This window comes from Prunus persica, chromosome G2 (genome assembly GCF_000346465.2).
Source record: "Prunus persica cultivar Lovell chromosome G2, Prunus_persica_NCBIv2, whole genome shotgun sequence".
NCBI lineage: Eukaryota > Viridiplantae > Streptophyta > Magnoliopsida > Rosales > Rosaceae > Prunus > Prunus persica.
In genome coordinates this window covers 28,538,032-28,561,735 of record NC_034010.1, presented here as the reverse complement: position 1 = coordinate 28,561,735, position 23,704 = coordinate 28,538,032, and the positions used below count along the sequence as shown (strand labels likewise).

General features: G+C 37.9%; 8 protein-coding genes across 13 annotated transcripts; 7 read left to right on the top strand and 1 right to left on the bottom strand.

Moving 5' to 3' along the window:
- Window positions 59-1,296, top strand: LOC18785010 (F-box/LRR-repeat protein At3g48880). The gene is made up of 2 exons (XM_007220712.2): window positions 59-507; window positions 595-1,296. The coding sequence occupies exons 1-2, from the start codon at window positions 128-130 to the stop codon at window positions 1,190-1,192; spliced, it is 978 nt and encodes a 325-aa protein (XP_007220774.1). The 5' UTR covers window positions 59-127; the 3' UTR covers window positions 1,193-1,296.
- On the top strand, window positions 1,530-3,642 carry LOC18784738 (membrane steroid-binding protein 2). Its single transcript, XM_007218360.2, has 2 exons — window positions 1,530-1,926; window positions 3,074-3,642. Exons 1-2 carry the CDS (start codon window positions 1,625-1,627, stop codon window positions 3,387-3,389), a joined length of 618 nt encoding a protein of 205 aa, XP_007218422.1. The 5' UTR covers window positions 1,530-1,624; the 3' UTR covers window positions 3,390-3,642.
- LOC18785153 lies at window positions 8,432-10,338 on the top strand. Its single transcript, XM_020557662.1, has 5 exons — window positions 8,432-8,860; window positions 9,545-9,676; window positions 9,779-9,874; window positions 10,007-10,147; window positions 10,221-10,338. The coding sequence occupies exons 1-5, from the start codon at window positions 8,777-8,779 to the stop codon at window positions 10,239-10,241; spliced, it is 474 nt and encodes a 157-aa protein (XP_020413251.1). The 5' UTR covers window positions 8,432-8,776; the 3' UTR covers window positions 10,242-10,338.
- On the top strand, window positions 11,809-12,936 carry LOC18785011 (putative uncharacterized protein DDB_G0287975). Its single transcript, XM_007218516.2, has 2 exons — window positions 11,809-12,557; window positions 12,681-12,936. The coding sequence occupies exons 1-2, from the start codon at window positions 12,218-12,220 to the stop codon at window positions 12,749-12,751; spliced, it is 411 nt and encodes a 136-aa protein (XP_007218578.1). The 5' UTR covers window positions 11,809-12,217; the 3' UTR covers window positions 12,752-12,936.
- LOC18785064 (ADP-ribosylation factor-related protein 1) lies at window positions 12,945-15,849 on the bottom strand. Of its 3 annotated transcripts, XM_020557661.1 has the most exons (8): window positions 15,710-15,849; window positions 15,350-15,482; window positions 15,084-15,265; window positions 14,801-14,941; window positions 14,366-14,474; window positions 14,167-14,228; window positions 13,535-13,638; window positions 12,967-13,324 (listed from the first exon to the last, which is right to left on the bottom strand). In XM_020557661.1, the coding sequence occupies exons 3-8, from the start codon at window positions 15,174-15,176 to the stop codon at window positions 13,216-13,218; spliced, it is 618 nt and encodes a 205-aa protein (XP_020413250.1). In that variant the 5' UTR covers window positions 15,177-15,265; window positions 15,350-15,482; window positions 15,710-15,849; the 3' UTR covers window positions 12,967-13,215. The 3 variants fall into 3 exon arrangements, with proteins under 3 accessions (XP_020413249.1, XP_020413250.1, XP_007218423.1); XM_020557660.1 differs by lacking the exon at window positions 15,350-15,482 and having other exon boundaries at window positions 12,945-13,324; XM_007218361.2 differs by lacking the exon at window positions 15,710-15,849 and having other exon boundaries at window positions 15,350-15,492.
- On the top strand, window positions 16,633-20,218 carry LOC18786017 (protein phosphatase inhibitor 2). Of its 4 annotated transcripts, none has more exons than XM_007218420.2 (5): window positions 16,633-16,772; window positions 17,332-17,398; window positions 17,633-17,751; window positions 18,033-18,209; window positions 18,762-20,218. In XM_007218420.2, exons 2-5 carry the CDS (start codon window positions 17,394-17,396, stop codon window positions 19,016-19,018), a joined length of 558 nt encoding a protein of 185 aa, XP_007218482.1. In that variant the 5' UTR covers window positions 16,633-16,772; window positions 17,332-17,393; the 3' UTR covers window positions 19,019-20,218. The 4 variants fall into 4 exon arrangements, with proteins under 4 accessions (XP_007218482.1, XP_020412690.1, XP_007218483.1 ...); XM_007218421.2 differs by having other exon boundaries at window positions 16,753-16,997; XM_020557100.1 differs by lacking the exon at window positions 16,633-16,772 and adding an exon at window positions 17,025-17,044.
- Window positions 19,312-20,222, top strand: LOC18785189 (3-hexulose-6-phosphate isomerase). The gene has a single exon (XM_007219406.2). It carries the CDS (start codon window positions 19,330-19,332, stop codon window positions 20,080-20,082), a length of 753 nt encoding a protein of 250 aa, XP_007219468.2. The 5' UTR covers window positions 19,312-19,329; the 3' UTR covers window positions 20,083-20,222.
- On the top strand, window positions 21,411-22,967 carry LOC18787004. The gene is made up of 3 exons (XM_007218554.2): window positions 21,411-21,815; window positions 22,047-22,123; window positions 22,321-22,967. The coding sequence occupies exons 1-3, from the start codon at window positions 21,614-21,616 to the stop codon at window positions 22,396-22,398; spliced, it is 357 nt and encodes a 118-aa protein (XP_007218616.1). The 5' UTR covers window positions 21,411-21,613; the 3' UTR covers window positions 22,399-22,967.

The following is a 23,704-nucleotide window of genomic DNA, read 5'->3' as shown; positions in this document are numbered from 1 at the left end:
CACCCAGTTGACCGTAGAAAACTCAATATTAAGAACTTTTCCGCTCCCTTGTGGTTACTATATACACTAACCATTTAACCAATTTCTTTATTTAAGAATTTATACGATTTGCTTGGCTTCTGAAACAATGGAATGGGAAGATGGGAAGACTTTGGGGAGATGGGAAGACCTCAGCATTGACATATTGTGGAAGATTTTTGAGTCCTTCAACGACGTCTCTGATTTATCTTCCGCCGTTGAGAAGGTCCATTGCAGTGCCGTTTGCAGTGCATGGCGTTCGGCTCTCTGCGATCCCCAGCTTTGGCATACACTTGATTTGTCAATGATTAAACATAATTTCATCAAAACCAAAGATGAGCCGTATGTTTATGTTTGCAGCCAGTCCGATTTGACATTGAGTCGTGTTTTGAAGGTTTCTCTGAGTCTCAGCCGCCAAAACATAACCACCTTGATTTTCAATCTCCAGTTATATGTCCCCGACGACCTCTTCACTTACACCGCTGAAAGGTATACGTAGGTAAATGCTCTTTCAAAACGATGGTGATTTACATAATTAAATAACTAATTGTTTCTCTTCTTAATTATCGATCACAGGTGCCCGAAGCTGAGACGATTAGTTATGCCATCTTGGAACAAAATAAAGATTGATGGCATCAGCAAGGGCATTGGGTGTTGGAAACATCTTGAATCGCTGACAATAGGGAACATAGAAAAGTATCAATACCTCACTCTCTTGCAGGTGATTTACTACAACTGCAACAACTTCAGGGAACTCAAATTGATGGGTACTTGTGATACATATTCCTTTGCCTCGGCAATGGTTAGATATCTTCCAAAACTGGAGGTTTTAAGCCTCCGGTGCTCGATGTTGTCGAAGGACGCTTTGATGGTGATATTGGAGAGCCTACCCAACTTGGAAGTTCTCAACATATCGCATTGCGTTGTATTGGATGAAACCCATCAGCCTCATCAACCTTTTAGAATTGTTGAGGAGCTTGATGCATCCATTGTTCACAAGGCTTCAAGGTTAAAGAGATTTATAACGTGCATGCGTATGCCTACGGCCATGCGTGTGCAGGAAGACTCGTGCAGCATGTGCCAAAGGACCAGAAACGACGAGGGGATCATCAGGTGGCATAGATATGAACAAGGGATGTGGAAAGCAGATGAAGTGGCTTCCCTTGCTCTTTGATTGAAAAAAAAAAAAAAAGGTTAATTAATTGTAAAGAATGTTTTACCAGCCTCTAACCCTTAATTAATAAAACTTTCCGGTCTGTATGTGTTTATTATAATGTATTTCACTGAAGCTGCTCATTGAAAAAAATATTGTTGTTGATTAGTCTAGTCTGAGAAAATTAAAATGAAATTAATTTCATAAAAGGAAGTAAACTAAAAATAAATAAAGAAAAAACAGAGAAAGAAATAGAGGGATTTTTTTTCCTAATTAAAAAAAAAAAAGAGTTGGTGGGTGATGGTGGGACCAGTGCGAATTAGGACGAAACCAAACGATACCAAACGAAACGTTACTTACCCCGCTATGACTCGGACCGGGAGTTGATAAAATTTCACCGCTTCTTCAGTCTTCTATCTCTTCTCTCTCCTTCTCAGTCCAGTGAAACCAAAAATGGCTCTGCAACTGTGGGAAACACTGAAAGAGGCAATCGTAGCATACACAGGGCTCTCTCCTGCGACCTTCTTCACACTGTTAGCTCTGCTGGTTGCCATATACCATGTCATCTCGGGCCTCTTTGGGTCGTCTGATAACCATCAGACCCCCAGGAACATGGAGGAGATGCAGCCTCTGGCTCCTCCTGTCCAGTTGGGCGAGATCACTGAAGACGAGTTGAAGCAATACGACGGCACCGATTCCAAGAAGCCTTTGCTCATGGCTATCAAGGGTCAGATCTATGACGTGTCTCAAAGCAGGTACCATATTTGGGGGTTTTCTCTGTTTTTTTATTTTTCTAATTCGTATTTTGGGTTTTAGTTTTTGGTTTCTGGGTTTTCAAGTGTGGTCAACGGGTGTTTTAGCTTCCCTTAGCTCCTGGTTTGCATGTTTCTTCTTATCGGCTGCTGGTTATCTGATGATTTTTGGATCTTCATCAAACCAATCGTTTATGGATTAGCTCGGGTAAAGGGTACTTCAGTTTTTGGGGATGTGAAATTGTTGGATGCCTTTGTGATTTCTGGTATGTTCTGCGTGTTTGGTGGCCTTGATCTTCGATGTTTTGTGGATTTGTAATTTGTGGACAAATGGCTCACATAAAACCTTGGAATTCTAGACTTGTGTGTTCTAGTTATTCTGAGATCATGAAATTCCTGTAGAATTAGAGCAGCAAATTACATAATTAGGGGATTGCAGTTCTCTGTGGTCTAGTAGTTACTATCTATGAGATGCATTTCATTGGAGTTTGAATTTAAGCAAATCGATCATATTCACATGCTACCAATGTTGATGTTCAATCTTATCAAATGATTAAAGATGCGATTTTCTCAATTAATTTATTGTTTGTTTTTTAGGAGCGTTGGCTTGAGAGGGGTGAAGGGTAATGATGTCTGTCTGTGCAAAATAGAAGTGTTTAGAATTGTTTCTTACACAGCGTCTTTACTTTGTCCCAACTCATTTTCTACTTGTTTTTGTTTAGCTATGTGTTTGTCCATCCACGGTTTTTCAATTCAAGTTGATTTTTGAAGAGTTGTATTCGTAGTTTTTAAATCTATGAACAAGTATGACTTCTTTCAACCTCACCAAGTGGGGAATGGGAACATACCAAGCCAGTTTACTGACTGCTTCTTTTCTTACTCGCTTTTGTTTGTTATATGTGCATTTTAGGATTTTGATTATCAGTTTCGGGTAAAAATCATGTTTTGGCCTAAAACAACTTTTTGATGGACATCAGATTGGTTGAATATTAGTAAAAAATACACTCTGCCATTCTTGCTTAACCATCCATGTCATTATGGGTTATGTGCAACTAATAGTTTGATAGCTACTAGTACTTTGCCTATGCTGTCCTAAATAGTTTTCTTGCTTATGGATCTTAGTTTGTTTACTTCTGAACCATGGCTGCAGGATGTTTTATGGACCTGGTGGGCCTTACGCACTGTTCGCAGGAAAAGATGCTAGCAGAGCTCTTGCAAAAATGTCTTTTGAAGACAAAGATCTGACTGGTGATATCTCTGGTCTTGGTCCATTTGAACTAGATGCCTTACAGGATTGGGAATACAAGTTCATGAGCAAGTATGTCACAGTTGGAACTATTAAGAAGGCAGAAACTGATGGAGAAGCCACTGGTGAAACCACTAAAGCTGCTGAAGATATTCCATCTGAAAGCTCAGCTGTTAAATCTGAGGAAACCTCAACTAGTGCTGAAGCTAAGCAAGAGTAAAACGTTGGGTAAACCATTTCTCTGGAGGGTAGTTGCAAGGTTGGGGTTTGGCTGCGCATAGTTGATGAATCTTCTGCACTCATAAGTTTACTGCATTCATAGCCTAGGATACTCCCGTTATAATCAGATTTTCGTGGATGTTTAATTTGTGATGTAATAAATGAGCAATGTCAGACTTCTTTGAGTACTTTATGCGGTTAAGGAATTATATATATATGATGATTCGTACATGCGAAACAGCTTTTTGAATCCATCAAATTTTCTTTTCCCGTCCCATAGACTGCAAATTTTGTATTTCTGTTCTTATAATGTTGCCAGAGATGGTACGCCTGTTTTTCTGGTTCAATCATTTAATTCGTAGAATGATGGAACTGAAGGCTGCAAGGGAAGTGATCCGGTGATCCAGCAGAAAAAAAATGATTATGGCCAAATTGTTGGTAATATAAGATCGCATGCTGGGTTGTTTGATGTGGGAAACGACATAGGTGAGGGAGAAATGAAGAAAAATCCCATCAAAATTGAAGTCGTTTTTTATTAATTTTAATGATCAGTGATTCGATCAAGATTGTTAATTGTCACTCTAGCGCCTTGTCCAGGAACATTACAAGCTTCACAAAGCATGCCATATAAAAACAGAAGCATGCTATCTTTTTCTCAAAGTCCTTTCTTTCCCATCGCTTTGGAACACAGAATCAAATCACGTCCATATAGAGATTTGGATGTTTAAAAGATAGGAGAAACATGTTCCAAGTTTTCTACCCTTCATGTCACTTGAAAATCAATGTCCCCTTGGGAGAAAGCATAAGCTACTTCTACATCAGATTGTGATACATATCTTGAAAATCAAGGGCACCTACTAGACACTTGGAAATTTTGAGAAGACAAATTCAATATCCCTAAAAATACAGAAAGACTGTAGTAAGGGGGTCCTTAGTAACTATTTGATCAGTTTTAATTAAGAAAGGTTTATTTCAACCCCTCACCATAGCCCCCTACAAATGTTGGCAATGCAAGATTGGCGTCCTTTATAATTGGATCACAAAGGACAGGTTCTATAGCTGCACCATTCGCTGTCTCCTGCTGGCAGTTGAAGTTGGGGCATTGAGATATCTTTTCAGTGCACTGTTTTACAACAATGTGTACGATTGATTAAATGCCTTGGTCCCTTGGCACTACAATGTTTTTGACTTGCCTTTCTAACACGCTTCAACTTTTCTCATAAAGTACTTGATAAATATGCATGCCTGGCAGACTAGAAGCCTAGAATTTCAACTTGTTATGAGCCATGTAGCGTCAGAAAGCTATGCATCATAGTTGGGAGATAATTAGGAGCTGCCAATGGCCTTGATGTCTCAGCATCATGCCATCATGATCATGTGTGCTTTAACATCATCAATCAGTTTCTATCAGATGTGCTGAGCTTCTTGTTTATAATGTGTTGTCCTTTTGAATGGATTATCTGTTATTTCACTTGTATATTTTTCTTTCATTTAAGCCTATCAATGATTAGAAAATGAGTGTTCAATCGTGTGATATGATTGATTGATTGTTAATTTTGGATCTTTCTCAGCAGTGGTTGCCTTGATCCTATCCTTGGAAAAAAGAGAGAGAAAAAAAAAATGCAGAAGGGTGTGCCTGATGATCCTTCCCTATAAATAAACCTTTTAGTTGAAACCTGCTTGCCAACACATACAAACAACTTAAAAAGAACCTCCCTCATTCCTTCGCTATAAAAACTCCCCCTGAATGCACTTGTACCCAAGTTTTCAGTCATGAGAATTCATAAACTCTCTCCTGTGTTTTTGTGCTTTGTTGTTATTCTAGCACTGGTTCAGGTTTCAAGTTGCCGGTGCATCAGCCCGCGTTGTCCTAGAAGTGAAGATTCAGCGTCAAGACTAACAGCAAAGTTTTCTTCTCTGTTTGCCCGGCGCCTTATTTCTGGCTCTCATTCTTCTGCAGGATTTGGATATAAGAAGATCAACCAAATAAATGCTGTTGCTCATCAAGCTGTCCCTAGTGGACCAAATCCACTTCACAACTGAGTTGGATTTTCCAGACACCAATCTGTTTCAATGAAACATATATTCTACTTTCTTCTCAACTCTCAAGGCTGAGAGACACAGTTGGTTCTTGGAAAGAACAGGAAAGAAAAGGTCCAAATTATGCAGTTGGTTCTGTTGATGAACCAATTAGTGGTTTAGTTTGTCGCATAATCATGTCATAGTGTTGTAAATCAGAGATGTAAAATATCGTACCTTTTTCGAATGTCTGATAATTTTGTTTACATCAAACTCAGAAAAATTAAACCAGTACATCTCAAGGTGTTGGTTGGGTTTTACCTGGAATATGGTAATTAAGATTCTCTGTTATGTAAATATGTATGCAACATGATCTTCACAGCTACTAAAAGCGGAGCCACTCTGCTGAATCACTGTAATGCTCAATCTTTGGATGAGCATTTGATTATGTGCTGGAAGAGACACAGAAAAAAATGTATATCGAAAGTGGAAGCTCCCAGATTTCCAAATACTCTGTCTTCCCTGCAGCTAGCCATCATCCAATCCAACTTACATTAATTGGATGTTATTTGCATGACAGTTTTCGATCGAAAAAGGTCATTGCTATAGAAAATCAAAGAAAATTAGCCTATCGGATTGTCGGAAGACTTGTCTGGGATGAAAATGGGGCTATCGAGCAATGTCTGTCATGTCATCTAAACTGCTTAGTTGTCAAAACCAAACCTTTCAAGACTATATTATTGACAGACATACTTGTACCACTAAACAACTTAACTTGATCAATTATCTTACTCATAATTTCAGAAATCTTATCTACATTTATTTTATTGGTCAATCCATGCAATTTTCTTACTCATAATTTCAGAACTCTCTTACATAACATGAATAATAACAGACTGTATTTTAGTCAACTGCAGATGCTGAAATAAGAAAGTACAAAAAGTTTTTAAATGTGAAACAGGTCAAATCTCATACATATGCAATAAGAAATGGCAATTGACTTTGTTTTTCCGGATTAATTTTAGTGTCATTTATAATGTTAGTTTACTGGTGTGACTTTGTTTTTCCGGATTAATTTTAGTGTCATTTATAATGTTAGTTTACTGGTGTAGCCTGCTTGCTGACAACATGAATTTGGCTGTTTTAAAATCAAATAATTTCGATAAAATTGCCAAGTTACAGTGAGCCTTTTAGATTTATCTGTTTTATGGTGCAGTGCATGAATGCTAGAAGTCTTGCCTGAATGTTGTCTTCATGCGAGGAAACAGTAGATACTAGAAATTCTTCTGCTATCATATGGGAGTTTTGGAATTTAATACTCTAAACAATGCAATCACAACAACAAAAAGTCCAAATGGCTTGAAAGTTGTAACATAATTTTCGCATAAATTTCGCCCAGAAACAAAGTAGACTGTAGAAGTCGCTATACCAATGTTCAAATGTCTGAAAAATAAAAAGATTAAAGTATTGATGGCTACTCAGATATTTCACACCAGTTGCATAAATAATGCATTCTTGAGAGGAAAGAGAAGGAAAACTTCATCATTCATGCCGTAGCACTGCCTGCCAGCCATTCCAGCAAGACATGGATTAGATTATGCATTTTAAAAAAACAAAGCTCTCTATGAGGATAAGTCAACTGTGCAAATTAACATTCGAGCTAGAGCTACACATGGGGGCCAGGCGGCCAGCTTAGATAGTGCAGAAAGCGACTTGCTTTAAAAGTCAACTTTTGTCATTTTGGATAAACGTGGGAAAGTACATGTATGTAACACAGTACCGATCTCATTAAGAATTCTGACTTGGTGGTAGCATTTTTAATTATGAGTTCAGGAATATTGGCCACTGCAGGCAGCCTGCAGGCAAAAAGCCAGCCAGCTCCTTTATTAATAGAGCAGTTTTCAACTACTTGTTGACAAACGCCAACACCATAAAGTTCCAAGCACATATCACTTCCTCTGCTCTTCTTCTATATATACAAGCCTTGTTTTATAGCTCATAATAATCTCATCATACAAATCATGCAAGCTCAAAAGGGCATAATCCCAATTCTTATTCTCATTCTCTTCTTGGGAATAATTCAAAGTTGCAGTTGTGGTCGATCTATTAGTATTATTAGTACTAATCAAGCTTCTAATGGAGATACAGAACAAAGGTTAATACACAGCAGAAGGTATGCTCCAATGTTTCGAAGCTCCATCGAGTCCATGAGGAAGAACAAGATCAACGCAATCCACGCAGTTTCGCATCATGTTGTCTATGAAGGACCCAATCAGCTTCACAATTAGCTTAGTTAATACAATAAATCTGCTGTCACTTGATACAGAAGATAAATACTAGTTTGGATATTGTATGATATATAAAACTTTCTGTTTCTTTGTAATTTTGTAGATGTATAATTATTATAATACATGCATTTGGGGATTTCCAAGTTTCCTTTCATTACCAAACTCAATTATATTTATGCTTAGCTTATTCTATGTTGGCTGGCAAAAGTTTTTCCTTATCCTTTGGGAACATGCAATAACAATGGAAAGGAAGTTTCCCAACTTTTCCATTGGCAGCAGTTTGTTTCCTTTTCTATGTCTTTACTCTTGTTTGCTTTTCTTGTAAGGAAAGAAAATTTGAAAGATCAGATTCATAAGACAAATGAAAGAATACAAACAGTGCCAATTCTCATTCTGTGTGGCAAAAAAAGGGGTACAGCTAAATTTCACATTGTTCAGGGGTACCTTAGAAAAATCCCAAATTTTAAAGTGTCAGAGATTCACAAAGCAACAATCCAGTGGTTCTGTAGCCAGTTACTCCCATGTCACCTCCACTCCAAACAAAACAAGGCTAAAGAGCAAAGTGCACAGCAAGCAACAACTACAAGAAAATCCACTGAGTCACGTGTCAATTTCTAAGTGAAGGTGTTAGGTTAACTGATGGTACACTGGCTACTACAATAGTGGAATCTCCGTTAACAGAAGTGCACATTCCACTTGATGAAACTCAATCCTATACAGCCCCAATTCAGAAGCTTCTTCAAACTTTTCGATTCTAAACATTGTACGTTGGGCTAAATGAGTCATTTGGGGAAAAATGAGAGGGTAATTTCATCCCAAAGGTACAACTTGATTATGCGCATTACTGAGCAGTACTTAAACAGCGTAGCAGAGCAGATGATTAAACAATCACGTTCAACGGAGATGTACACGTTCTCTCCCCCTAGGCCTCCCTCGCATCGCAAGAGAGTTTGGGCAACACGTGGGTCTGAGAAGACCTTTTGTCCGAGAGCACTCTAAATTTCCAAGCTTTTGACTCACGGGGAGAGAGAGAAGAGAGAGAGAGAGAGAGAGAGTGACTGTGAAGTCATATTCCGGCGAGATGACGGACCAAAAATCCGAAGACTGGCTCCCAACTGGTTGGACCGTTGAGGTCAAAGTTAGAAATAACGGTAAAAGAGACAAGGTAAAAAATTGCTATTTCTTTGAGTTCTTTCTATCTTCACGACTGCGAGATCCTCGAGTAATTTTCCATGTTAAAGTTATAGCTTGTTTAGGTTTATGTTCCTGAACTTGTTTTCTTTGTTTGTCAAAGTTTGGAAAATTAGTTTTAATGTTAAGTGGATTGCATTACATGGTAATCCACGTAGCTGATTAATAAGTTTTCTGAACTTTCAGTGGGTTTGGGTGGATTTTGGAAATCAATAGGGTAGAAATGTGGTCTTGTGCCTTGTGATCAAAGATGTAAACTTGAAAATTTATATGTTTTTTTAAAGTTAGAGGGTTCATTCGATTGTGATTGTTATGTTGATTAGTGACGTTTATCTCATAATTTGTATGCTCTAGAAGGTAGCATTTCAATTTTCAAGTCTTGCCAAAAAGGAAAGATGTTATGGAAATCGTTTGAGAACATTGTAGGATATAGAATCTGAAACGAGATAGGGCCACCCGAAATTTCCTTGGATTTTCTATTGTTTCTTTAAGACATATAGCAAACATAAGAAAATGACTGCGAGGGTTTGGGGATAAGTGTTAATTTTAAGCTAAAATTTGAAACAGTTGTATATGGAGAGAATATCAACTTGATTATATTTTGAGATGTGTCTCAACATACTTTAGTTCAGATGTATATAATTTGCGCTTATTGCAGTATTATTACGATACCACAAGTGGACATAAATTCAATTCCAAGGCAGAGGTATCTCGCTATCTCAACACCTCTCAAATCAGCGATGAAGTCAAACAGAAAGTTGAAGAGACTTTGAAGCGATCAGCAAATGATGTTCGTTGACACAAACTGCTCTTTATGATTTACATTTAGATGTTTGATTTTATCATATTTTATTAATTTGGATATAGAAACTTCAATTATTCAAGCAATTAGGTTGTGGTTGAGAAGACTATAGCAGAAGGACTACCTCAAGGATGGATCAAAGAAATTCGGATGACAAAAAAGGATCATAAGATCAGGAGAGACTCGGTAATCTCTCAAAAAATTTCACTATTTCTTGATTTGCTTGGCTGCATTGCAGAGGATTTGCATGATAATTGTACTCCAATTTGGCCTCTGAAATATCAATACATTCTTTGACCTGTTATTCAATGTATGCAGTACTATATTGATCCTGTAAGTGAAAAATTATTCCGCTCTATGAAGGATGTGAATCGCTATCTTGAAAATGAGGAGCCAAGAAGGCTAATTCTAGAGCCAAGTCATGGTATTGATAAGGAATTGGAAGATGAAAAAGCCTCTGTAAGTATTCTACTGAAAAAGGGATTGTTTGGGTTTGTACTTTATTATGCCCATCATTAACTTTGATTGTTAGGCAAAATTACATTGTCTGTAACTTCAATCAGAGCTCGCACTTGAATGAGATCATGAAGGATGGACAGATACTTAATCTAGCATGTAAGGGAGAAAGCCCGACCTTTCCAGCACAAACTTCTGATCAGAGTAATGTGCAACTTTCATCTCTTATTTGCACTGTTTCTTTTATGTGGAAATAAGATTTGAGGCTCTTAAAATAAGTCTTTTTTTCAGGGGTGATGATTTAGGAAGTTAGATTGATTTCGAAAGGCCAACCCTTATTATACTTTACTATATAATAAGCTTTTATCTCATTTGAAATCACACAACTGACTGCAGCTGAGGTGGACACTGAATCAGGCTGCTTAAATCCAACAGAAGCCAAAGGTTCGGAGCAGAAAGAACAGGACGGTAATTCTTACAAAAGTGAATTTATTTCAGTTCCAGCAGGTGTTGGCCTGGCAGATAAGCAATGCCTGGAAAGTGGGCTCTTTAAACATGAAAGTAAAAAGACCCAACGTAGCCTGGGCAAGTCCAAGAAGAAGAAAGAGCTGAACTTGCCTCGTCGTGCTTCAAAGCGACTAGCTGGAGTTGAAGTTGATCCAGTGCCAGAACTGAAAACAAGTACTCGAGCACGTCGAGTTACAATTAAACAATCAGGGGAAGGAGTACATAGTACAACTGAAGGTTCTTCTTCAGGTAATTCCACTGGTTCTGTATTCCGACAGCCTGGTTATCCTGAGGTTGAGCCAGAAAAGCATGTTCAAAATGTGGAAACAATGAATAGTGGTGACGAGAAGCAAATGTGTGCTTCTGTTTTCCCAGAAGAACATGCAGGAAAACTTGAAACCACTGATAAGGCAGAAGGGAAGCCAGGACTTCAACCAGACCTGCCGCTGGGGGATTTCTTGACAGATCCATGCATTGCATTTGCAATAGAGACTCTCACTGGAATAGCTTTTGACAATTCCAGGAGCAATAGTGAGCAATCTTCAGGTGACTTGGCTACTCCCAAAGATCGTTCTGGAAACAAAGAAGAAGACAATAAGAGGAGTGATGTTGTTTTGGCTCCTGGCAACCTTTTTATACCAGAACAACATGGGGGAAAAGTTGGAAAGGATGATAAGGCTGAACAGAAGTCAGGATCCCCAGTGGAGTTGCCTTTCGGGGGTTTATGGCCAGACCCATGCATTGAATTTGCTATAAAAACTCTCACAGGTGCAATCCCACTGGACTATGATCCTCATATTGAGGAGTATTTTCAGCAGCAACTAAGCTCATCAAGAACCCAAGGAAACAGTGACTTGACCTTGAAAAATGTTGGTCTAGATAACTTCTGCCAAACTGATGTTTTGTGCCAGCAATTTTCAGAGCCTGCACACACCAGGAATGCAAGTTTACATAGTTCTGGTGGATCAGGTACAAACCAATAGGGCATGGATAGGCAATCAATGTGAAACATGGGCAATGCACCGGCACAATTGCACTGGCTTCAATCCCTGTACAGCTTATACAACACTTTGTTTGTACCACCAATCTGGCTCCACGCCCCTAACCCTTTTTTTTTTTCTTTTTTTTTGTGTTAGTTTATCACAACGCAGCCATAAGGACAATTCCTTTTAGAAAGAGATTGCCTCGGCGAAGTTTTCTCAGCGTATGTTTAACTATAGTGTATTTTCTTATTAACAGTGTATGCTCCTGTAATATTCATGTTAAAGGTTACACATTTTGAATTGATTTCTATTACAATCCTTTTATTATTGATAGACGGATGGATAGATGGATGGATGAGTTCAGGGTTGGGCCCTATCCATGCCCTTTTTATTGTGGGTAATGGGCTCTAAACACTCAGGCCCAAAACAAATTTCCTTTGCTATTTCACTTTCAGGTAGAATTCTATAGTGAGGACTTCGTTTGGAGAGCGGGAGTTGTTAGCCGCCCAAAAACAAGGGTTAAATTGAAAAGTGAGGGAAAGGAAGAAAGTGAAGAAGAAGAGCAGAGAGAGAGAGAGAGAGAATGCAGATTCGGGTGAAGTGCAGTTGCGGAGAAAGCAACTGCCCAGAATGGGCGGTGGTGGAATTGCAAGGGATGGTGGAGGTTCAGTCCCAATTTCAAGATCGCCTCCACAACCTCCACATCGGCCTCCTCTGCCGCCCTTCCGCCTCCTCCCAGGACCAAACCTACACATTTACTGTTGGGTATCACGAATTGACAGGAACCAAACAGCCCTTGAAGAAGCCACTCTTGGTCTTAAGGAAACTCAAGCCCTCCCGAGACGCAGGGGTAGAATTGGAAGTCATCGGAATTATTCGCCACCGGATTCTGTTCAATACCAGACCTATGGCCCTCATTTCCAGTAAGCATTTCACTCTTTTCTTACATTACTTTTTGAAGAAAAAAAAAAATAATAAATTGGATTTTTGGTGTACTAGAATTATTGAACATGACACATTGCCTTTTTCCCTTTTGATTTGCAAAGAACCACAACCAGCAGTGAAGAAGAATAAGGGCAGCGAGCAAATAGCAGCTCAGTTCAACTCCGTGCCTTGAAAAACCGAAGCAGCTTCTTCAAATGCATTCCTTGCGAAGGATGTCAAAGAAAGGAAACAAATGTATTCAAATGATCCAATGTCCCTATTATTTATGTGGTACTATTATCATTATTCAAGTCCCTGAATCTTGCTTCTGATTCTTATCGAGTACGAGACAATTGCAACGAGGGCCATGTTGATACATAAAATTCCTAGGCTTCAACTGGATTCGTATGTAGGAAACGGCAATTTAAAATACAAGATTCACATAATAAGTTCTATCTTACATTCTGAATTTCCAGCTAAAAAAGTAAGAACAATTAGAAGAACTAGCCTGAAGAAGACGTGAAAACTTTGATCGTTGACTTAGAATCATGTAATAAATAATCAGAATGAATTCAAAAAGCCTGATTTATTTACACAACTGTTACAGAAAGAAGCAGGGCAACCCAACTGCCATATCGGTTGCTGATACATGCCATTCTAGTTAGAAGCAGGGCCTGTTGCTCCTGCACGGGCTCTCAACATTTCAGTTCTCTTGCTTCTCTCCATTACCTCCACCAACCACTCCACACTTTCTTTAATCCCCATCCTGCAATCCAACATCAAACTGTAAGAGCTACTGCATTTTGTAAATCTACCACATCTCCGTGCAGAGAAATGTGTACTGTGGATCTCTGGTTCAACCACTATGTAGTAGTTCATCAGGTGCCAAAATTTCTTTTCCAAATCTCTAATGTATCAGAGCAATTAAAATTTAAATATTTGGCGAAGCAATGGAGCTTAGAAAAGATCCACTTACCCATCATATGCTGAAACGGCTTCAAACATATAAACCCTTTCATCCAACTTTTTAAGATCTAGATATCGAGCAAGTTCCTCAGCTGATACACTATCAGCAAGATCCTGCCATTGCCAACATATTTCAATATAGTGAAGACAGAGATTTATTGAGCAATTTATTTTTTCTCTTAATTAAGAACCAGGTTAATACAACACAATGCATGCCAATGCTTCTGCCAGCACCCAAGGTTCCTCACAGGCACACAAAAACTAGACTTCAGGGTACAACAAGACTTCAAAGAAAGAATTTGGTAAATGGAAGGTGCTACAATAGAAAACGAGAGATGGCAGAGGAATAGCAGCTCGTCATATCAAACATAGAAGGAAGTAATTCCATATGTTAAAGAAACAAGAAGGATGCACAATAAATTACAACCCTTCCATAGAAGATACGTAACTGAAGGAGAACTATGCACATAGATTTCAGGGTGTGTGCATTTTGAAGAAAATACCAAACGTGAAAACTGTGGTTCCATAACTTCAGACATATGGAAGCCCAAATTTATGAAAATTCATGATTAGGTTGCTTATGAATTTGTGTGAAATGATACTATTCTTTTGGTTTGGAAGGATGCATAATTCGCCTCTCACCTGCTTGTTGGCCAAAATCAATAGAGGAGCTCCTTGCAAATCCTCATGCCGAAGAACTTTTTCTGGTTTTAAGAAGTCAAAAGTAATAGTATCAGCGTCTCAGGTATTTTTGTTATTCCTCAACTTACGATCATGGGAAATCATAGTTACAAACCCAACACAATATGTTCACAAGATTTAGCAATTTAATATCACCTACCCAATGCAGATTTTGAATCTTCAAAACGTAAAGGACAAGTGGCATCAATTACATAGACCACGGCATGTGCTTCTTCATAATATTTTTCCCAGATTGAGCGAAGACCAGGCTGACAGCAAAAACAAACAACAATTGCATCAATAATTCTGACAATCCTGATATGCGATACTACAGAAAGGATTGATTTGCAACAGCTGGAGACTACAACATTCCTGATATGTGATAACCAACTAATGATAGTAATACTAACAATAATAATGTTCTCTGGAAAATGTAAAATTGAATATGATGCTAGTAGCGTATAGTATTCCCCAATCCTACATTTTGTGGAACAATACTTGGAACCAGGGTCAAGTAAAAGGAGAACAAATCTATGTTAAAATAAAGAATAAGAAAGATGAAAGAATATAAATGGCACGGATGAATTTCACATACCTGACCTCCCAGATCCCAGAACACAAGTTTGGTATTTGATGCTTCAATACGACCAATATTAAGTCCCACAGTTGGAACAATTCGATCAGGAGGGAGACCTTCCAAGTTTGAGTAAAGTGATTTCAACTTCTCGAGCAAAGTCTACAAATTTATATCAGAATAAGAATTACAGCTAATGTATCTGAAGATGTGTTAAAAGAAGACAATTCCACAAAAAATAAAAGCAGCTCAGAATCACAAAATAAAGCCCAATAAGTAAAAGAAGATTTCACAGGTGCATTACCGTTTTCCCAGCTTTGTCGATTCCAAGAATGAGTACATGAAACTCTGTCTTACTGAACATATATTTCCAGAGTCCATAAAACAACGAAAACATCTCTGCCCTTGATCTCTTTAGTATTTTATCCCTACCGAAAGAATTTCATTATCAAACTTGATCTTCCTCAACCTTGTGAATTTTACCACCTGAAACAGAACAAAAAGGGTCAATGTTGCTGCAAATTTGAAACACTTGGATCCATTTGGCAATCTCAAAAGAATTCGCAATACATTTGGCTCAACTTCTGATTGCCCTGACCAATTGAGGTTCTAAGTCTTCAACTTTTCGTCAATTGTAAAATCCCAACTCTTGTTGAAGTAAATAAACCACCCTTTTCATTTTCAGCGAACTACATCAAGCCTTCTTTAGTAGCTCAATCATCAAGTTACAATATTACCATTAGATCTAAAAACAAAAATGAAAATTAACATAACCCATTTTCCTTTCAGCACTAAAATTCAGACAGAACAAAGAAACCGTAAGAGACCCAGATCAACAAAGAATTTTCACGCATGATAATCAGATATTGACGGAGAAAAACAAAGTTGGATCCATAGTATATATGTGATTGCAAAAACTCAAATTCTTACTTTTGTGGGATGCTGGCGATGTCTTCACTGTTATCAAGAACTCCTGCTACTCCGTGTAGCTGTTGGGCCCAAGAACAGCTTCTTCTTAAGCTACGAAACTCTCTCTCTATTTTTCCCTTCCCAAATTTTTTTCCATATTAATATGTTATTTGTAATTGACAAATTTGTCATTCCCTCGCCCAAATTACCCTTGGCCAAGTTTTCGGGTCTATAGGCTGGAACCTACATGGTGCAATGTCTTTTTCCTTTGTTTTTACGAAAATGTTAAACTTACCACATTGTGTACCACCTCTCTTATAGAGATCCCTAGCATTACCCTTGTTTTTAAGTAAAGTTAACTTGACAAAATTTTAACAGTCTAGCCGGGCGGCTATACTTTTTATACGGTATAGCCGCGCGGCTATACTATGTAAAGATTCGAATTTATAGTCTAGCCGAACGGCTATACTATTTTAATCATATTTGCGAAGTATAGCCATTCGGCCATACTATTTAAATATTCAAATTTATAGTAAAGCCTCGCGGCTATATTATTTAAATATTCGAAAATTAAATAATGGTATTTATTTCATTTGAGACGTATAGCCGGGCGGCTATACCTTTTAAATATTCGAATTTATCATATTTGAAAAGTATAGCCGGGCGGCTATACGCTTTAAATATTCGCATTTATTATACATGATCGAATTTATTATATTTAAAAGGTATAGCACTATTTAAATGTGCGAATTTATTATATTTAAATGGTACAGCCGCCCGGCTATACTATTTAATTAATTGAATTTATTATATTTAGGGATGCTGACGTGTTTAGGCTATACTAGTTGAAAATCCTTCTCCCCGTACCCTCTGCTGCTGACGTGTTTAGATCATAGGGGTGTAATTTGGATTTACGGTCCAAGATCTTCACACTGCAAGAAACGTCCTTCGGTGGCTTCAATTGCTATTACATCTTATTCCGTAGGGTAATTTAGTAAAACAGGACAACATAAGAACGAAGAAGGAAAATTGGATTCAGCTCTTCGATTGATTCGCACGCTTATTTTCTCCCTGAGGAAGCGAGGTACCAAATCCAATTTTCTGTTTCTTGTTTTCTCCTACTTATAAATTTCATTTTTTACGCTCAAAATTGTCCATGAAATCCCGGAAACGGCAGGAAAATGAAAGAAATTGAAAGTTCCGATCCGTAAACAAACTCGCTGTTTAATTGACCATTTCTATGGTTCCAGAGGTTCATTTTCTTCTGTTTTCTCGAATATTCTCAGCAACCAAACGAAGCGTAAGCAAGGTGATCCATATATTTTCTTGGGCGCCTTCTGCGTTTTTGAGGATTAGGTTCGTTAGGGTTTTAATGCGCTATTGATCTGTGGCTCTATTGGATAGTTTTATTATTCTGCGTCTTTGATTAGTATATTATGGCCCATCTTTGAGCTTTGGATTTATTTCGGAGAAATGGAATTGAAATTTCCATTCTTTTTTCTTTTTTTCTTTCTTAGATTCTCAGGTTATTGTGTAAATATAATTCATTGTTGTTAATAAGGGGTTGAGGACCTAGAATGCAATTTTTTTGGGTTTATTCTGCTTAATGTAGAGAATTTAATAAGTTTTTCAATTTGTTTCAGAGAATTCAATTCAATTGAGCAGTTGCTTGTGCTGCTTTTGCGGAGATCAGCTGTTTAGCAAAATGAAGTAATTCAATCTGTCTTCTTCTATTGTCTTTATATTTTTTGGGTGTGGTTTATACTTGTGTTAAATTCTTTTTGTCTTAACAATGGATATTAAGAATGAAATGTTTATTAAGGCATTGCATTTAGGAGATGGATGGTTTTTCTGTTTTGTAAAATCTTGTATACTTTTTGTTTATTAGCATATGTTTGAAGTTGATAGATATACTGATTTTAGATTTTGCTGATTGAGTGGCAGGGGCCGAGTTAGATGGGATGAGGCTAATCTGGGAGAAATCGAAGCAAATAAACCTGTAAGGCAGAAAATTACTGAGCCGAAGACGCCATACCACCCTATGATGACCGATGATGAGGATGGTATGCTGGTTTCTATCATATTTTCCTTTCTATGGAGGCCTGTCAATTGTATATGCATGAACGTTAATGTGTTTGTCTTCTTTTCCTTAAAAACAAAGTGTCACTGGTGTTATGTATAAAGTGGTCTTGAGTTTCAATGATTGTTTCTTTTCATATGCTAATGTTTGATTTGTTGGTTTTCAATCCTTTGTGCTGGTTTTAATACTCGTTTTCTGAAAATATATATATGTATCTTAAATGTGGAAACTTATCATTTTGTGTGGCAACTTTAATCTTGGCAGGATCTCTGTCTCCTATACGGGGTAGCTTCAATGATTGTGTTGGTGATGCAGTTCATGCAGAAGCAATACGAACTGCTTTGACCGATGTGGCATCATCAAGTAGAAAGAACACCCCAAGATCTACTGGCTGGACATCATCTGAGGATGAGGCAGATGCTATGGAACAAGATGATGAAGGTCTTCTTTCATTCTCTTTTCTTTTTCTTCCCAAAGTTAACCCTTTCAATCAGATTTTGTTACAACTATTCGCTATATTTCCTTGCAGTTGGCTGATTAAATATAAACTTGTCACCTTATTATTTACCCTATTCAACTTTAGTAAGCTTTTCCCCCAAAATTTAAATTTAGTGTTAAGTTCTGTTACATATATTATCCTCTGTATGGAAGGTATATAAAGAGAGTAGATGTCATATGTTTTGTGCTACCAATGAAATACAATGAATTGGTAGAGGGGTATGTTGAAGTTGCATCATCTCACGCTGTTACTTCATGTAAGACACATGAGATTGGGTCCTAATGAACATAGTCATGGGTTATTATTGCGTCTAAACTTTCCCTCATTATATTCTGTTAATGCTTAGAACTTGGTTGTTTAATCCTCTTCTAGTTATTGCGTCCCCTTTGCCCAGTTAAAAAAAGACGGGGATATATTCAAATTGTTCTACCCCTCACTTACATTTATACTATTTTCATCTGTCTGTTCCGCCATTTTCTGCTGGGACTTTGCAGATTCTGAGACAGATAAAAATGGTAGGAGTTTTAGGGAGCACAGAAGAGCTCATTATGATGAATTCCAGAAAGTAAAAGAACTCAGGCGAAAAGGCTCCTTTCTCGATGATGAAGATGAGGATGAGGATGTTGCGATGGGTAAGGAGAAGAGATCCGGTTCCTCGTTAACTGCTGGTGTGAAGGAAATAGATATCGACGAATATGCTACTGCCTCTTCGACTAAAAAAACTTCCGGACCTCCAGCTAATGGAGCTTAGATCAAAGCCAAGCTAAGACTTCCATTGATGATTTCACTGACATTGGATTACAGTTTTTGGTTGATACAGAATATGCTTATATAAATTCTATTTGAATCTTTCAATATGCTCTTTGTTTGTAAATAGTTCACTTTATTTCCCCTTCACTGTAACGTCGTTACGCATACCATTTCATATCCCCTTCCATAAACAATTTTTTCTGTTAGTTTTGAGTTTATTTCATCACTGTTTCATGGTATGATACATACATACACATACATACATTCAAACCAGACAAAATCATAAAGTCCAGAAACAAATGAAAAGGAAATATGAGGCTCGAATTTTTGCGTAATGCTGACGTGTCACTGATTGGCAAGAACCTTACCTCACATATACCACTTAAATTGATCACAACCCTCTTATCCTTGACGCGTGAGGCTCGAGGCTTGAGAATTAGAGCAATGGATTCGCAGTCCCAGAGCTCTTCAATGGCCTCTCTTGCCTCCCAAATTTGCAATCACATAGCCTCCATCTTCACTAAACCAACCCACCCACACCCGCCAGTCTTAGACCTTTTGGTCAACGAGCTGTCTTCTGCAGCGGCCCGAAACGGCGGCGTCTTCCTTTACGGAGTGGGCCGAGAGGGCCTAATGCTGAAGGCTCTGTGCATGCGGCTGGCCCACCTCGGCCTCTCGGCTCACATGGTCTTCGACATGACGACTCCCCCAATCTCCACAACCGATCTACTCATCGCCTCTGCGGGCCCAGGTGGATTCTCCACCGTCGAAGCCATTTGCTCCGTGGCACGATCGCACGGTGCTAGAGTCCTGCTGCTAACTGCCCAGCCGGAGACGGGATCCTGTGTGGCACACGCTAGCGTGGTGGGTTACGTGCCAGCGCAGACCATGGCAAATGATGCGGATGCTGGTGATGTGATGGAATCTCGGCCGTTACTTCCGATGGGGAGCGCGTACGAAGGGGCTTTGTTCGTGTTGTTTGAGATGGTGGTGTATAAGTTGGCTGAGGCCTTGGGTCAGACCTCCCCTGAGGCCATACGAGCTCGCCATACCAATCTCGAATGAATGAATGAGATTGGAGTTGGACCCACCAAGGGCCGTATGTTATTTGGGCCTACGGCTCTCGGCCCAAAACAAAATAAGCCCATGGCTCACTTTGTAACCAAGAAGAATATAAATAAAGCACAAGATAATTTCAGCTTTAAGGCTTTTTTATTTTTATTTTTTTGGTCAGAATTAAGGCTTTTGATTTTCAAACTATGAAAATATAAAATTATGCCCAATCATTAATTAATTATGATTATGATGCCCAATAAATAAATAAATAATTAATTGGGTAAAATATTAATTAATTATGATTATGATGCCCAATAAATAAATAAAAAATTAAGAACCCTACAAGGGAAGGGACCCCCAACTGGAAGTACAGTCAGCATCTTAATATCTTGAAAGACTCGCGGAGATATTTTCGCATTTAGTCCTCCTACTCTTTGTATATATACGTACATTATACATATCTAAGCGTCTCAAAGATTCTTCATTCGTCCCAAAATATCTCTCAGAGCTTATAGGCTAATCGCATAAAGTTCATTTGACCGGAAAAAGAAAAAAAAAAATCGTATAAAGTTCTAAGATATTTGTTTTACCAAAAAGAGCTCTTTAGATATTTTCACCCTCATGCCCCAATTTCTATACCTCCTCGCCTGCACAAAAACTTCCATACTCGCCTTCTACTCGCGGTATGGCCTATCTTTTCCTTCTCTTGAAAAAAGATCTTGTTAGAACACTTTCGTTTTTGATAATCTAATTGTTAGGCACCTAAGCTAGCTAGGCTAAAGGTGAGCCCCTATTCTAGTATTAAGGACACCCACATAACATTAATTGATGCTAGTTTGTTAAGATAGTGTTTTAGTTTTTGAATCGGGTTCGATTCGCCTTTTTTGTAGATCATAATAATTTAGATTTTCACTCGTATTAAAAAGCGCACACACAACTATATAAGCAAGCTCGGATAAATATTTCTATATTAATAAGTTGTTTAACGTTTTATATTATTTCATCCATTGATGACTCGTTGTTTTTTTATATTTTATAAATGTATAAATTGAATTGACGTCTTACTCATTGATATTTCAACCATCTAGCCAAGGAAAAATATCTTCATTTTTTATCTACCACAGAATAATATCCCACAACAAACTGATATTGCAGAGATAAGAAAAATCTAAATTTGGTTAAGATTATTATATTGGAGTTGATCGAGTTGGGATATTTGGACAGTGACATGTTATGGTGAGCCAAACACATGTCGGCTAAAGAGAGCGAGTAGATACTTCTGAATACTCTCTCTTCCTAACGACGTCAAAAAAGCTCCAACAAACAAAAAAATGTCACCCTACCTATAATAAAAGCTGCATATATAGCATACGCTCCATATACTGTTATCATTAGAAACCGAATGCATTAAACATACCAAGCAATCCCTTCAGATTTTCAAACAGCCGCTGGTTAGCTCCGGCCTGGTTGTTCTCCCAAGCTCCAAACTCCAAACTCCAAACTCCGTCCGGCGAGTAGATATTGAAACTAAGAAATCAGGATGCAGTCGCACGTGCAGAGCGGTAAAAAGAGGTCGTGGACGGACGAGAAGCACGTGCAGTTCTTGAACAGCATGGAGGCATCGTTTGTGCGCGCCATGTTTGAGAAGAAGGATCATCGCCTTCTTCGTCTCGACCGTTACTTGCCTGACACCTCAGACTCAACCCTAGATCTCAAAACCCTCAACAAAACCAAAAAACAAGGTAATTATATGTTTTTTTTATATATAAATGTATTTAATAGTTTAATCTTGTGCTTAACGTGAAAAATGTGCGTTTAATTTGGCTCCAGCTCCTCGTTCACACACAACAATATATAATTTAAATGCCGATCGAATATGCCTTGAGATATTTCTGTGCTCTTACTTAATTGAAATTAGAAGGGTAATTTTCTCTAAAACTATAAGCTTATCTTGTTAATGATGTTTTGTCCAGGCGGCAGAATGGACGGCGGAGCAGACAAAAGATTAAGGAGGTTTTCATCTCAACCGTTCAATGCATCACAAGATCAGGTTGGTAATTCACACGGCAATGAGTAATGAGTTGGTAACCACCAGCCGATTATGATTATTAATCGAATAATATGTGACAGACTGGATTGATATTTTGCTATCTTTTGCCTATCTCTTCTTTTCTTTTCTTTTTCCAGAGAAGAGAAGTGGGTTGATTAAGAGTTAATAATAATGTAATTAATTTTGTATCCCCACAGGTGGTCCCACAGTTTGAGATGAGAGCGGTTGGTGATAAAGACGAGAGAGACCACCTACATGTACCTGATCAGCTATGACCCATTGATATGATCCATTGACATGATCCAATTCTTGTGTAATGTTAATTGCAGGGTTTTTCGTTCATAATTTATTTCAGTCGTTGTAGTAAATGCAGCAGTTGTGACTTTGCCGAAAATGATTGTGATGGTGTAATTGATTTTTAGGAGGCAAGATTGGCATTGATTTGTTGCCTAAGATCGATCCATGATCAAATCACCAAAGTGACCCTGTGATGGGTTGGGTTGGGTTGGGTTGAGTTGGGTACCTTCAAGGAAGAAAGTAGAAAAAAGACAATAAGAAATCGATCAATAAATAGTACTCAATCTTGATCCTTCCGGCAGCAATCTTATCTTTTTGGATAGGATAGACTTTGTGGCTTAGTTGGGGGTGAATTTGACTTGGGAGAGAGTTTTATCATAGATGTTCTTCTAGGTTGATGAACACAAGGAGGAGCATTGCGTGATTCAATCCTTTGTGTATTTATTGGAATTAATCTGTTCATGAATATTTAGTTCTCAAGTTTTGTATTTCCTTTTGTTCCATATAACAATGAATAAAATCTCGTAACTCGTGGGGTAATTTTATTTTTTTTTCCGTTTTGACAAAACGGTGTTCTAACTATTCTAATATATAATAAGGGAATGTTTTAATGAGACCGCCGTTAACATGCTAGTTCTTATCATGTAATGTTTCTTTCGGTTGAATGAAATACCATATTTTCTCAACCAAAAAAAAAAAAAAAAGGAGGTTAAACTCGGGTGCAAAGAGCGGCAGATGCACTTCTTTGATCAATTGGCTTCACCCGCATTACTTCACGTGCGTTATTTGATACGATTTTTAGTACCTGTGCAAATAAGGTTAAAATCACATAAAATACTTGCAAGAATACAAGGCTATTGTAGTATAGATGCTCATGCAAGGTCATTCTCCTCAATGACTATTTAGCAATTTATGTAAAAACAATTTTCAACTAACTACCTAAAATTAAAAGTTGAGAAAGATGATTATGAAATTGTCTGATATTAAAAATAAATTTTAAACAAAAACAATTACGATTGAAGGAAAAAGTTTTAAATATCAATTTATAAAAGCACTAGGGTTTTACCATCACCTAGCAATCCTATGAATTTTTACCAATTACTTATGATTTGCACATGCCACTTTGAAGGTTAGGTTTTCCTAATTTATATTATACTTGAAACCTCCAACATAGAACGTATATCAAACATGCAACCCGTCCGGACGTTCGAATCAAATCTAAACATGAAAGACTCATTATGTTTTGTGAAAACCCTTTGAAAAACCATGCAACCCTTAAGACGT

Bases quoted from the DNA above. Each gene is read 5' to 3' on its own strand.
- LOC18785010 (XM_007220712.2), top strand. From the start codon at position 128: ATGGAATGGGAAGATGGGAAGACTTTGGGGAGATGGGAAGACCTCAGC. The intron at 508-594 runs GTATACGTAGGT...TATCGATCACAG, and splicing joins TTCACTTACACCGCTGAAAG to GTGCCCGAAGCTGAGACGAT.
- LOC18784738 (XM_007218360.2), top strand. From the start codon at position 1,625: ATGGCTCTGCAACTGTGGGAAACACTGAAAGAGGCAATCGTAGCATAC. The intron at 1,927-3,073 runs GTACCATATTTG...CCATGGCTGCAG, and splicing joins TATGACGTGTCTCAAAGCAG to GATGTTTTATGGACCTGGTG.
- LOC18785153 (XM_020557662.1), top strand. From the start codon at position 8,777: ATGACGGACCAAAAATCCGAAGACTGGCTCCCAACTGGTTGGACCGTT. The intron at 9,677-9,778 runs GTTCGTTGACAC...TCAAGCAATTAG, and splicing joins TGAAGCGATCAGCAAATGAT to GTTGTGGTTGAGAAGACTAT. The intron at 10,148-10,220 runs GTAAGTATTCTA...TTTGATTGTTAG, and splicing joins TGGAAGATGAAAAAGCCTCT to GCAAAATTACATTGTCTGTA.
- LOC18785011 (XM_007218516.2), top strand. From the start codon at position 12,218: ATGCAGATTCGGGTGAAGTGCAGTTGCGGAGAAAGCAACTGCCCAGAA. The intron at 12,558-12,680 runs GTAAGCATTTCA...TGATTTGCAAAG, and splicing joins ACCTATGGCCCTCATTTCCA to AACCACAACCAGCAGTGAAG.
- LOC18785064 (XM_020557660.1), bottom strand. From the start codon at position 15,176: ATGTTTTCGTTGTTTTATGGACTCTGGAAATATATGTTCAGTAAGACA. The intron at 14,229-14,365 runs GTAGGTGATATT...TCTTAAAACCAG, and splicing joins AGATTCAAAATCTGCATTGG to AAAAAGTTCTTCGGCATGAG. The intron at 13,325-13,534 runs GTAAGTGGATCT...GTTGGATTGCAG, and splicing joins GCCGTTTCAGCATATGATGG to GATGGGGATTAAAGAAAGTG.
- LOC18786017 (XM_007218420.2), top strand. The intron at 17,752-18,032 runs GTATGCTGGTTT...TAATCTTGGCAG, and splicing joins GATGACCGATGATGAGGATG to GATCTCTGTCTCCTATACGG. The intron at 18,210-18,761 runs GTCTTCTTTCAT...GGGACTTTGCAG, and splicing joins TATGGAACAAGATGATGAAG to ATTCTGAGACAGATAAAAAT.
- LOC18785189 (XM_007219406.2), top strand. From the start codon at position 19,330: ATGAGGCTCGAATTTTTGCGTAATGCTGACGTGTCACTGATTGGCAAG.
- LOC18787004 (XM_007218554.2), top strand. From the start codon at position 21,614: ATGCAGTCGCACGTGCAGAGCGGTAAAAAGAGGTCGTGGACGGACGAG. The intron at 21,816-22,046 runs GTAATTATATGT...TGTTTTGTCCAG, and splicing joins CAACAAAACCAAAAAACAAG to GCGGCAGAATGGACGGCGGA. The intron at 22,124-22,320 runs GTTGGTAATTCA...GTATCCCCACAG, and splicing joins TCAATGCATCACAAGATCAG to GTGGTCCCACAGTTTGAGAT.